This window comes from Sparus aurata, chromosome 13, assembly GCF_900880675.1.
Source record: "Sparus aurata chromosome 13, fSpaAur1.1, whole genome shotgun sequence".
NCBI lineage: Eukaryota > Metazoa > Chordata > Actinopteri > Spariformes > Sparidae > Sparus > Sparus aurata.
In genome coordinates, this window is record NC_044199.1 from 28,411,375 (window position 1) to 28,424,209 (window position 12,835).

General features: G+C 42.2%; 1 protein-coding gene across 3 annotated transcripts in view; it reads left to right on the forward strand.

Annotated features, from left to right (window-relative positions):
* fnip1 (folliculin interacting protein 1) overlaps nucleotides 1-12,835 on the forward strand; it is a 43,154-nt gene that overhangs the window by 20,532 nt on the left and 9,787 nt on the right. For 2 of the 3 annotated variants that reach the window (XM_030438068.1, XM_030438069.1), the window contains exons 5-12: nucleotides 178-252; nucleotides 623-714; nucleotides 1,846-1,929; nucleotides 4,880-4,951; nucleotides 6,560-6,695; nucleotides 7,464-7,665; nucleotides 8,184-8,269; nucleotides 12,473-12,619. In XM_030438068.1, coding sequence (XP_030293928.1) covers nucleotides 178-252; nucleotides 623-714; nucleotides 1,846-1,929; nucleotides 4,880-4,951; nucleotides 6,560-6,695; nucleotides 7,464-7,665; nucleotides 8,184-8,269; nucleotides 12,473-12,619 — 894 coding nt within the window. The remainder of the gene's footprint in view (nucleotides 1-177; nucleotides 253-622; nucleotides 715-1,845; nucleotides 1,930-4,879; nucleotides 4,952-6,559; nucleotides 6,696-7,463; nucleotides 7,666-8,183; nucleotides 8,270-12,472; nucleotides 12,620-12,835) is intronic. The other variant, XM_030438070.1, reaches the window with a different exon arrangement.

Consider the following 12,835-nt stretch of genomic DNA (forward strand, 5'->3'; position numbering starts at 1 on the left):
GTTAAAGTACAGTAAGTTACAAAAGAAGGGAAGGATATAAGAGGAACGGGGAAGTTGTAAATTGAGGTGGAGCAAGAGGCAAATACGGCTGGATGTGAAAGATACACTAACCTGCACTAGCACAAAAATTGAGCACACATGCTGATAATCTTTGTCCCCGTGCTATCGTCCTATCAGATCACCACCGCAGCTGATGCTGAGTAAGGTTTTCACTGCCAGGACGGGAGGCAGTGTGTACGGCAGCCTCAACACGTATGCGCGCACACACACACACACACACACACACACACACACACACACACACACACACGCTTATCAACACATACACACCCACTTCTTTCTCTGATTCTTATGGAAATTTTTCCATAAGCCAGCACATGTAGCTCGCATATCTCCATCTGACTCAGTTATGGCCTATATTCCTTGTGTTTGTCACAGCCGATATCTTTTCAGTCTCTGTTTCTCTTTTATTCTGTATACATTTCTTCGGTTGTGCTTTTTTACTTGATGTTTTTTTTGTGTGTGTGCTATGGGTGCATAGGACCCATAGCACACACATGATTTCACAATCATCCACATACACCTAACTTTTATTCCCATTTTGCTGTTTCATCTTCTGCAGGTTACAGGACAGCCTCGAGTTCATTGGACAGGACAGCAACACACTAAGGCCTGATCAAAACACAGGGGCCAACAGTCTGCTTGGGAACATTGGTAAACACAGAGTCACTTCCTGTTTCCTCTCTGATCACTTGATAATAACCTTATTTGTATCACACCTTTTGTTAAAAATGTGGCACAAAGTGCTTTATGAATATAGATAAGATGAAAATACAGGACATAGAATGCATAGAAGTGCATTAGTGCAAGGAAAGGATACACAATGGTTTCAGACCTGTGTCATGAAAGTCATAGCTAGTTAAAAACTAAATTGAAGAGACAAGTTCTTATCATTCTTTATAAAAACATATTTAACAAGCTGGCTTCTTGGTGTCTATAGTTGACGTCTATAGATGACAAGGGCTGCATTTTCTTGCTGACTGAAAGATTGTTAGTATTTACAGTGTAAGACCGATGTGAACTTCATGTTTTGCTTAGTTTACATTGTTAAAGTGTGTTGGTAGATCTGCGAAGAAGCAACTTATTATGTTTATGTCTTTCTGACGCTTTAACATTCCTGTTTGTATGCAAACCAGGCTTGACAGACTCTGCCAACAGCTCTCCCGTACTGCCCCCCTACTCTAGCCTCATGAACAGTTGGAGAACTTTCAAACTGGCCTTGCAAGCGCAAGTTTTCTCAGCAAATTAGCACAATCGACTGTTATGCTATTAGAAAAACTCACTGTGACTCATCTGGTGCTTCCCTGAAACTCCCGATGACTCTACATGTTACTCATGGTACAACTCAGATATTTGGTTTTCAGATAGAGTAGACTGATTACACGAACACCCTCCAAGTCTGGCTGAGAGTGTGACAGGCTAGAATATAAAGAACTGTTGGCAGATTTTGTTCTTTTGTGGATTTTCTCTGCTGTCCTCACAGAAAAGACAAAAAGATCAGAGCTGCAGAGCCTGAAATGATTTAGTTGTTTGATGTTGATTTTTTCTGTGAGTGATACCAGCCTTTCTGTTTGTCTGACTGACTGACCGACCAACCAACTGGCCAACCAGATGATGGTCAATATTTCATCCCAGACTAAAAACCTCCCTGTGACTTGAGATGGTCAGATGACAGGAGGCAGCCAGCATTCCTCCTTACTCATTCACTAACCATGGTTCATGTTTTTTTGTCTCTTCCCTCTTCCTCCCTTTCTTCTTTTCCATGTTTTTGTTTGTGCTGCGCAGGATTTTCTCAGCTCTGCAGCCCTCGACGGGCCTTCTCTGAACAGGGCCCTCTGCGCCTCATCAAGAGCGCATCTTTCTTTTCAGGTTGGCGCTTAAAACTGGCCATGACTGACATGTGCCAGTTGCATGCGTGTGTGTAGGCTGTAATCGCGGTAGAAATGGTTGTAGAGGCTTCAACTCTCAGCGGCTGCATGCCTGTGAAGTGATTCTTGCACTAGGAGTAGTAGCACTAGTAATAGCGTGCAATATCACAACATGTCTGCAGATAACTTGGGTCAAATAGAAGATGCATTAACAATTCTTGGAGGTGGTTCCTCTTCAAAAACCGAAGGGTGTCTTCACCTAAATTTCTTCGTTTTGCAAAATTCAGTAATTTTATCTGAAAATGAAATGAACCTCAACAGGACAAACTGCCTCTTAGTGAGTGACATTTATGTCTTCAAACAGCTTTTATTCCTTTGTTTTGCTAATGGCAGTGTCAAATTAAATTTGGTCCTCCATCAGCCATAAAAATGTCTTATCATTGAAAACGTCTGCAAGGACTATCTGACCCAGGCCTGTAGGTGTAGCGCATGCAGAAACAGTGTGGGTTTTCACTGGTGTCGGTGGCTGTAGTTCTAGGTTTAAGTTTTGTTGCTACTTCTCCTCTTTCGTGTTCATCACTCACATCACATACTTTGTCTAACTTATTTATCTGTGTCAGTGACCGTGATACTTGGGCAATTCATTTTGTGTATTCTTATCTTTTGTTTTATTTCTTATATACCACTAAATGATAAGGTGAAAATCGCCTCAACATGCATGTGCAAATTCAGGAACATCCACAAAGTTACACACAGCCTTCTGTGGACGGATGAACTTCTTCACTTGAGCAATTGGTGTGGAAATAACTTGTTCAAGGGCACCCAAGTGCCTTAATATTCCTCTTGCTCACAGTCCCACTTCCTAAAATGTTTTGCACTGTGTGTTTGGGTGGGCATGTCTTACCAGCAGTGACAAGGGCTAAAACTCCCACACACATAACCTACTGTATTGCCCATGTATCATCACTGTAAAGAAATAAACTGAATTCTCACCTGGTGAGGTTTTTGATCAGCTTGGTGTCTTTTAGCAGGAAGAGCAAGTACTTACATGTGCCTTTTGCTAGTCGGAACACACAGCTGCACAATGTCTTCATAACAATGTTGAACTGGCGATTTTGACTCGGGCCTTGTCAACACGCATACAGATATAGCTCATTTTTGCTCATGGTTTGCTTTGGCCTCTCAGTCACATGCAAATTTCATTTTATCTGAGATTGTTCAAAACTTTGCTTTCTGTGCATCTTTGTGGACATATGACGTCTCACCCCAATTCATGCACACCCATCAATACTTGAAACAACGACAAAAACGATGGTGGACTACTGGTTAGTTTACATGTGCTTAGCACTGCTAGGACATGCGCCAGAAAGACGTCTAATGACAATCAAATCATAATAAAAACTGATAAAGGATACAATAAATCATAAAATGCAAATACATAAATAATATGCAATTGTCGTCAGTGTTTTTAAGCTACTTTTGCATTCTCAGAATATATTTGACCAATCGCAGATATGGATTTTATCACCACCTCCTGGCCCGGCATGCTTGTTGAGCGTTTGAAATTGTTTTGCAATTCTCGTGTGTACAAATATAGGTTGTTGGGCAGATTTTTTTTTTTTTTTTTATGAAGCAGGAAAATATGCATTAAGAAAAATCTCTGTATGCGTGTGGTCAAGGCCTGAGTGCAGCAATAGAATAATGAACTGTAGTACCCTAAAACTCAGATCTTTATCATTTATTATATTAGGCTGATCAGAGACCTCCTGTGTCAGAAGTATTCAGTTGTTATTCCTCCATCATTCTTTAATGGGCTGGTTAAAATCTCTGCCCTTGCTGTAGTGAAGTGGTGGCAAGTTTTAGAAAATAGCTTCTCCCAGTGTCATGATGCCGACCCACAATCCTGTTCAGGGCACCCTTACGTCGGCATTGGCTTGTAGCTCTCTCAGTTATGCAATGTTGGTATGGTCATAAAGCACATGGGAGTGCACATTCACACAAATACTCAGATGCTTTGCAAAAAACAATCCTGTTGACTTGCTCATTAATCATCTCAACTGCACATTAGAGCTTCTCTGCCACGAAGCATTGACAGTTTTCTCATTTTGCCCCAAAGTGTCGACGAGAAGGACATTTGAGAACGAGCAAACGGGCGCGGTGACATCCATATTATTGAGTGTGTTGTTGAAAGCTACATCAAAGCTGTAGATAACTGCTGTGGATAGTGACAGAGAGTGAGTCCGTGAGCGACGGTGTGTTACAACAGAATTGCTTTTAGCCGTTTTTGTTTGTGACACTTCCTGTTTTTGGTGTTACAAAACAATGGGTGCACTAACAGCATGAAAGTCAATCAGTAACAGGCATTTCACAGTAGAAATAAGTCCTGCTCTTGTTTGGAGTCTTTATTTTTGGTGACCTCCTATTTGGCTTTTGATCTAATGTTGGTACAGTTAACCAAACCGCTAGGCCTTTTTTATGCTACATAAAAAAATACAACTTTTCAAGCAATTTCAGCCAAATCATGTGAACAGTTTTTATTCCCTGGATATAAGTTGTATGTAGTAAAAATAATTGAACAAATTGAACTTCAATTGGATGGATCAGACATGGATGCCGAGGCACTCAAAAGCAATAGCTTCTGTATTGTTTCTGACTGTGTGGTGATAAGAGCATCCTCAGTGCGCATGGTGCTACATTTTGCTGATTACATTTTCTGTATCTGACAGTTTTTTTGTCTGTCATCCATCTTACTTCCCTCTTTTCTGTTTTTTGCTTTCGTTCTTTCTCTTAATCTTAACTTTTTTCTTTCTTCTGTCTCTCCTTTCTGTTTTTTTTTTCACCCATCCACTTTTGACCTTTGTTACACTCTCCCCTCTCTCTCTGAAACCTTTCCTTTACCGTCAACCCAACCCTTCATTTTGTTTCTCCATCTCCCTACTCCCTTCCTCCAGGTCACAGTCACCCGATGGACATGCCTGGCCGAGGGCTTTACGATGAGAGGGACAGCGGCATCGCTAGGTCAGGTAGGTTAATGAGACTAGGAGCCAAAGACTGGATTGACCTACACTCAATGCTGCTTTCAGCTCTTCACTTTGAATTGCATTCACATTTATTCCTGTCAAGACCAAAGTGGTTAAGGAACAGAGAAGATCAAGTGTAAGTCAGGAGATGAATCAATAGTTCAGACTTCCCCCCACTTCCTGGGTCACAACGGATGACCTGCTTTCACTTGACTGTTTTAAGGTCAAGAGAGTGAACAGTTATACAACCGTTGGATACTTAAGGCACTGCATCAGCTGCGACTTCACTTGTGTGGTATGCAGACGCACATGCAAACAGTTTCCATTCATTAAAAAGGACCCATAGGTGCCCCCTCTAAAGGCTGACTGGGGTGTGCATGGACATAAATGGTGAGAAAGGTTGGAGATGCAAGATAAGAGAGACACCATCTTGGAAAGTTGAAGTATTTTGACCTAAAACCAGAAAGTAAGTTGACGATGCAGTGGTTGAGGATGGTGTAGATTTGCTCACAGGGCCTCCAAGGCCTGGAAAACCTTGTGCAATGGAAACTGACCCCTGCCCCCACCCCCTTTACTCTGCCCCCTACCCCCTCTACAACAACCACCATGTCCCACTGGCATGGCTGGCATGAGGGGAATTGCGCTTTCTGCTCAAACCCGGGTCACATGCAGAGGATTAAATATAGCAGCTCTCAAAACCTGCTACTAGTAAATGAGCTTCTAATTCGAGCCACGTCCTCTCATATCCACTCTCATCACCTCCCCGCTGCGGTGGGGCTCGAGAGCTCTTTCTCTAACTCTGACACGTCCCTCCATGAAACAAACCTCTCATCTTTTACTATAGCTCATCTCTAGCACTGTTTTCCTTTTTAGCGTCACTGTCATTCACTCACCATGAAGTTTATCTTGCTTTATCTCTTCAAACACACACACACACACACACACACACACACACACACACACACACACACACACACACACAGAGTGATCACACAGGATCTAAATGGCACATGTAACCATTGATCAGAGCCCTGCTGCCTGGGCTGTAAATAACCCTGTGATCAGGGCTGGTATTCTGTGTGAGCATGGGTAGGTTTTCATTATCATGCCAGCCTGGTGCTAAGCCAGGTAGTCCAACAACTGTAGCATGTGACTGTTACCAGGCTACATGATATAAGATCTCATATGAATCCTATCCAGAATGTGTTTTAGGTTAAGGGGCTGATTGGGTTTTGTGTGCTGTATTTGTTGTCCCTTTCAGGTCTTTGTCTTAGTAAGAACAGTTATTGTCCTCTAGATTTCTGTCTAGGTGTGTGTGTGTGTGTGTGTGTGTGTGTGCGCGTGTGTGTGTGTGTGTGTGTGTGTGTGTGTGTGTGTGTGTGTGTGTGTGTGTGTGTGTGTGTGTGTGCAAAGTGTCATTCAGAATGAGTAGCCCTACGCACTTGTTGTCTGACTCACTCTTGTCCTTTTTCTCTTCTGTCACCCACCATTCCCTCCATCTGTTCCCTGTTCTCCTCTGTTCTCCTTCTCCTCATTCTTGTGCTCTGAATCCCCCTCCTCCCTTCTTTCCTCCTCCAATCCCTCTCTCCATCTCTTCGTCTGTCCCTTTAGCCTCTCTGAGCAGCCTGTTGATCACTCCCTTCCCATCTCCTGGCTCGTCCTTGACCAGTAGCTGTGCATCCAGCTACCAGCGCCGATGGCTCCGTAGCCAAACCACCAGCCTGGAGAATGGCGTCTTCCCTCGATGGTGAGATTCATATGTTCAGACACATTTTATATCAAAAATGCTTTCAAATAATGAAACTTGCAGACATTACCTAGACATGTGGTGAAGAACAACTATAGAGAGGAAAGTCCTTAGCATGCACACTTAGAGTAGTTAAAGTGACAAACTCAAGAACACTCATAGTCTTTTCTGCACACACTTAAGAGAGTCTCTCCTAATCCCTCACCCCACCTCAATTTTTCTTCCCTTCCTTGGACCTCTATTAGGCTTTTGTAATGTTTATCTTACAAGGACTTCCTCAGAATCCAGCAGGCAGCTGGAAAAATGACACACACTCCTGCTATAAACTAATAACTGCACACACAAACACATTTGCGATGCTGTGACTAGACAGGATGCTGTGTCGCCCTGTCACTGTAAATGCAGCTGTCTGCCTCCGAGTGCTCTAATCTTCCAGGCACTCCAGTTCAGCAGCAACAAAGCATCTTGTTTACCAGCTGCAACAATAATTTAATAATTTTTTTTAAAGGCGAGGAAGGAAATTTTTCTTTGCTTGGTAGATATGCCCAGGTCTCTTTGAGAAAAACTTCTCTTTTGAAGCAGTAGTCAGCAGTTGTGAAAGAATTAACCTGATGCATAAGTAAAAGATGGCACTTTACAAAGTAGACCATAACAGTGCTCTAACTAGTTTTGAGAGGTAATATATACTCGAAATGTATATGTACATGTTTGAGCTCAAGGCAGTTGTATTCTCTGAAACTAACTCGATGTGTGCCCTGTCCTGATCAGGTCAGTTGAGGAGAGCTTCAACATGTCTGATGAAAGTGGCGGACCAAGCCTTGGTGTGGCTCGGAAGAAGAAGATTGCCATCGGAGTTATCTTCATGCTGTCCCCCAACCCAGAGGAGAACAACCGCTTCCAGGATTTCTTTTTCTCGCACTTCCCTCTTTTTGAAAGCCACATGAACAAACTCAAGAGTGCCATTGAACAGGTGAATTGAAATATTTGACTGTGATTCTGTACCTACTGCATGCTGTATTTTTGTAGATTTGAACCTCTTGATTTCCCTGTTTGGATTGTTTTTAGTTCCTCCAAAAGGTATTTTATTGATTCCTCTAAATTCTTTTCTTGTGTTTGTATTCTTGCTCACCCCCCTGATTGACACGGTGGACATTAGCCTGTCAGTGAGATCTATTTAGCAGTGACATATGAATAGTCCCCCATGCAAACCTTAGACCCTCTGCTGTCGTAATTGGCAGAGTTGCTGTCAGATTGACCGGTCACTGATCTTACCTTTTTAAATCTGGGGCTTTGTTTACTGGTGTCTGTGGTTGGCACAGTCGAAGCTCTGGATGGATTCCAGCTTTACCATCCATCCTCACTTCTGCCCAAACCCCCACCCCCGGCTCTTCTCCCTCACAAATACCTTGCTCCGCCTTTCCACAAAACTTTGTTTGTCAACTAGAGTGCCAAATATCTCAAACACATTTGTGTTGTGTCACTCTCAAGGCCATGAAGATGAGTCGGCGGTCAGCCGATGCCAGCCAGAGGGCCTTGGCATACAGCCGAATGGTGGAAGGTCTCAACGAGTTCAGGTTGGGCAACAACTCACATTCACTGTCTACAGCACAGACAATAATCTTACATCATTTGTATTGACCTAATTTCTCTCGGGGACAAACTTCCAAACACGTCATAAACTTCTTCTAACACAGTCAACTTGTTAGATAGTGTCTTTTACTACAGAGGGCATCACTTTATAGCTTTAAAATAGCATAACTGAGATTATCCTGTAATGTAACACCAATGGATTCAGCATATTAACGTAAATTAAAACAGTATGTTAACCAGGGCACAAACTATCCAAACACCATCACTCACCGTTGTCTGAAGCCAGCTTGTCTTTTTACTGCATGTTCATTTGTGAACTTTCAAACCGCCCCAGCAAATGTCATTGTGCATTTGGTTTCTGTGTACTGCGGCCAAACACTCATTCTTTCCCTGCGTGTACACAGAAAGGTCTCCACATCATAGGGACTATGAAAAATATGACGTTTCCAGGAAATTGATGCTACACTTAAAAGACATCTGTCGATATCAATCGTAACTGCATGTCATGAGACACAAACTATGTGGTTTACAGGATTTTGTTTCCTGTTAGTGAGGGAATGTAGGCAGGATAGTATGCAGGAAAGAAAGGTATGAGCGAAATAGAAAGGAGAACTTCTGTTTCCTCCTCTTAATTCTTGATTTTTACTAGGATATATATATAAACTGCATCTGAACCCAAATTGATTTTCTTCCAGTGAAACAACCTCTCATATCACAAATTTCCCATTTTACTCCACACATCAAGTTCACTCATATCTAAATTGCCTTGCATGTATTTTATCGAAGAACTGGTCTTTTGAATTACCAGTAAGACACTTACTGTGCTCCTTAAAGTAAGTCACAATGTCCTCATACTTGTCCTGTGTTACTCATGTTATGGCAATAACATTTGACCAGCTTTAATTACCTGAGAAGTATTTTATTTTTATTCCAAGCATACTTCGCAAAGCTTGTTGGTCACCAGAATCATCTAGTTTGTTTTCCAAAAAGTTTATCGTGTAGCAACGTAAACTGTTGCTGAAATCATCTGACATTAACCAGCTGTTGCCGTGCACAGACAAAGGATCATCCTATCTATCAGCATGGTTTACACATGAAGAACATATTTGCTTTAATATTTATTTTGTTCACGACGCAATGGTGACATTAATTCTATACAAACATCCTAAAATGCAGCTTTTGTTACAATGTTTGATCTTAATAGTTGACTCAAATGCTAGATATGGTCCCTTGCTAGCATAGGCCTCATGATACTTTTCAGTAAGCATTTAGTGTCTCTGTAAGAAGGATAATTTATGGGATCTGAGGGAACAGGCTTGAGGTAAAGGGATTCTGTAATCCTGCTCCAGTTACTGATGCCTTGTGCTGAAGTGTCATAGCAATCAATAATTAATGATTACTCACTGTGGTTCAAGTGTGAGGATAGCGTGACGCTAACAGCGTATGTTGCTGGTAAGAGATGTTGAAATGTGTTGTGTAACAAAAAGGAGAAACACACTGTTCCCTACCTGTCTTAAGCAAACCACAGGTGTTGCATTATAACTGCAGTGCATGCTGGGAGTTCTTGCATTGGTTGGCTTTGGTTGCATTTAGGGAAGCTTAGGTGACCAAAGTTTTAGATGCTACCAGTTACTTCTGATCTCTTCACCATAATCCGCATTTGTCATGACTTGAAATCATAAATTTGTCCGGACTAGATTCCAAAATTGTGTGTTTGTGGGAGATATTCTTGTTAGTACTGTGTGACAGATCGATGTTGGTGGTACTCCTAAAACACTCAAGCTTATTTTATGTATGGCATGCCTGCTTCCCCCACTACTTTCACTTGAAACATGCACTCTGGCAGGCAGTTCCCTGTCTGAGGTCCCCTCATTGCTGCAGTCATATGCCTGTTGGCAGCTGGCCACAGCAACCCAAGCCTCCTGAGTGGGAACCCTATCTACCTCAGACACTGGCCATGGGCACCAGAATAGTAAATAATATGTGAGTGCCAGCATGAGGAACGCTATTGCTTAGAGCAAACAAAATATCTGTAAAATCTCACCTTCAGACAGCAGCTAAATATAAGTGTAGCCACCTTTGCCATTAAGGGCTTTTGACTTCATGGAACATTACAGAAGGAAAGTGGAAGAAATGCCTTTGCCTGATTCTGCTTTGACGTCGTTGGAGGGTGGGCGCACACAAATTCTCCCACATGCAGGCATAGATAAGCTGCGCACTTAGCAGAGGCATGTGTACATAAAAGTGACACCAGCCTATATTGGGGTCACGTTAGGGGCTGCCAGCTGAAGCACTGACAGACACAAACCCACTTAAAGCACAGGTAGGGGAGTCTAATTCCCATTTTAACAAGACACAACTGATGCCAAGAATGCAGTTTTATCCTAAATTGAGATTTATTAGCGACTTGAACCACAATATGTCAATGAGCATAACTGTACAGCTATGACTTGGAATATTTACAAGGGTCACAGAAGTCAAAAGCCATAGCTGAGGTCAGACATGTTTGAATTGCTGCCCTCCATAGTGAGGCAATTCAAATCTGGCTGATCAACCTGACACATCAGTTTAATTTCACATCACAGCTGTGCTCTTTAAAGTTCACCTGAACAGCTGCTGCTGCAGAGAGGATGAGACGAGATCTCCCCACTGGCTCTGTGTCAGACGATGAATGTACAGCAAGGTCAAGTAGGTCTTAAATGGGCCACAGATAAGTCAACCTCTTTATAACACAGGAATGAGTAAAGCATTATTAGCTCATTTGATGCTGCTGTCTGGATCATCAATGCCCTGAGACATCAAGTCCAATCAGATTTACTGTTTGTTTCCCTTTAATTTCTTTTAAACTAGTGCGCTTATTCTTGTTGAATGATTCATATATTGGAGTGAGTAAGCGAGACAATCATTTAATCAGTTTTCTTCATTGTCATAAGGCACCTGGAGCTGTAGAAACTGGGTTGTTTGTACCAGGCATCTTTATGAGAACTGGAATCCTTGTCAACTATTACAGTTAACTTCTCTTAGCTGTCTTTCTGTTGTTTATTATTCATGAGAGGACAGGTCTAGGTTTACAAAAAGAACTCCTTGCAACGACTGTATTTTTTTATTAGAATTTCTTTTTTCTTTTCACACATGGTTTATAACTTCTTGCCTGTAAACCAACACTACACATGGTGTGCCGTTTTCCTTGGAAAATGTATCAACCAAAAATAGCTTGATTACAAGAATACCGGAGTTCTGATGAAGGTCATTTTTACTGTGTGACACCTGTGCTTTCTCTCAGCATGCAGCCTGTCTGCATCTCCTCTGTCACTGGGCTTTTTATAGGTCAAATAGTTTGTGAGTGTATTGCAGAATTAACCTTGTTTTACTGCCAGATATCGCGTGCAGTTTCCTGTAAGTCTAAATCAAGTTCTGAAAACACCAGTTTTTATTCCTTATCAGAAGGACCTGTTATGTCGTGTGAAAGATCACCTGAGGTGAAATCAGCAGGGTACTTTATTGCAGCTTATTTTATGATGTTTATTTGGTTTAACTTTACTTTTAATTTAGTTCTGTGTTTGCTGAAGATTGCAGTTTTAATATGAATTAATTTAGTATGTTTGCAAGAAATCAGAGTAAGCTGATAAAACTGTCAGACACCTCAGCCTCTAATGAAAACTAGCAGCTGTTTTTTGATTATCTGTCCATTTTGTTTTTCAAACCCAGACTCGAGCAGCTGCGGTCCATATTTCAGCTCTGACTAAAAACCGCCTGATTCTCAACATTCCTCAGGCTGTAGAGATTCCCCTCTGCCCCTGTGTCAAAGCTTGGCCCCCAGCCGAGACATGCTCACCAACACACCCCACGTTCCATGGAAACTCCAGTCCTTCTCAATGGACAAATGCCCCAACTGAGCCACATACAGATAGATGTACACACAAACACACTGTACAGAGCAAGAGACTGGGTTGTGTGTGAGTGCGCGCAAGTTCGTTGGACTGTTACAAACACACATACACATCCAAGGGTCTCCCATGGCCTGAGTGCAGACAGCGAAGCTCTGTGAACTGAGATCTCTTTTGTTTACCCCAATAGACAATAACGTGTCTGTTCTCTCTCTGTCTGTTTTCTCTCTTTTTCCCCTCTTCTTTCATTCGCTCTGTCCCTCTTTCATCCACACCTCCCTCGCTGTACCTCATCTCCAGGATGACCATCTGCGACCTCTACACCATGCCCCGCGTGGCTGAGCCTGTCTGGTTGACCATGATGTCTGGAGCATCGGAGAAGAACCAGCTCTGCGGGCACTTCATGAGGGAGCTCTCCCTGCTGATGGAGCAGGCCTCCAAGAACCAGTTGAGTGTCTGCTTGTACATATACCTGGTCCCCACCATCAGTCATAAAATCTCTAAAAATGTTGCAGGAGTTTAAGAGGTTGCATCTTAAACAGGAGTCAAGGTGAATTATATCAGAATTCCTTTTCAAACATGTATATGATGTTACACAGTGGTTTGTAGCGGTTGTTGGGTTCACGGTTATTATTGGAAACGAAAACAAAAATAAACAACAAG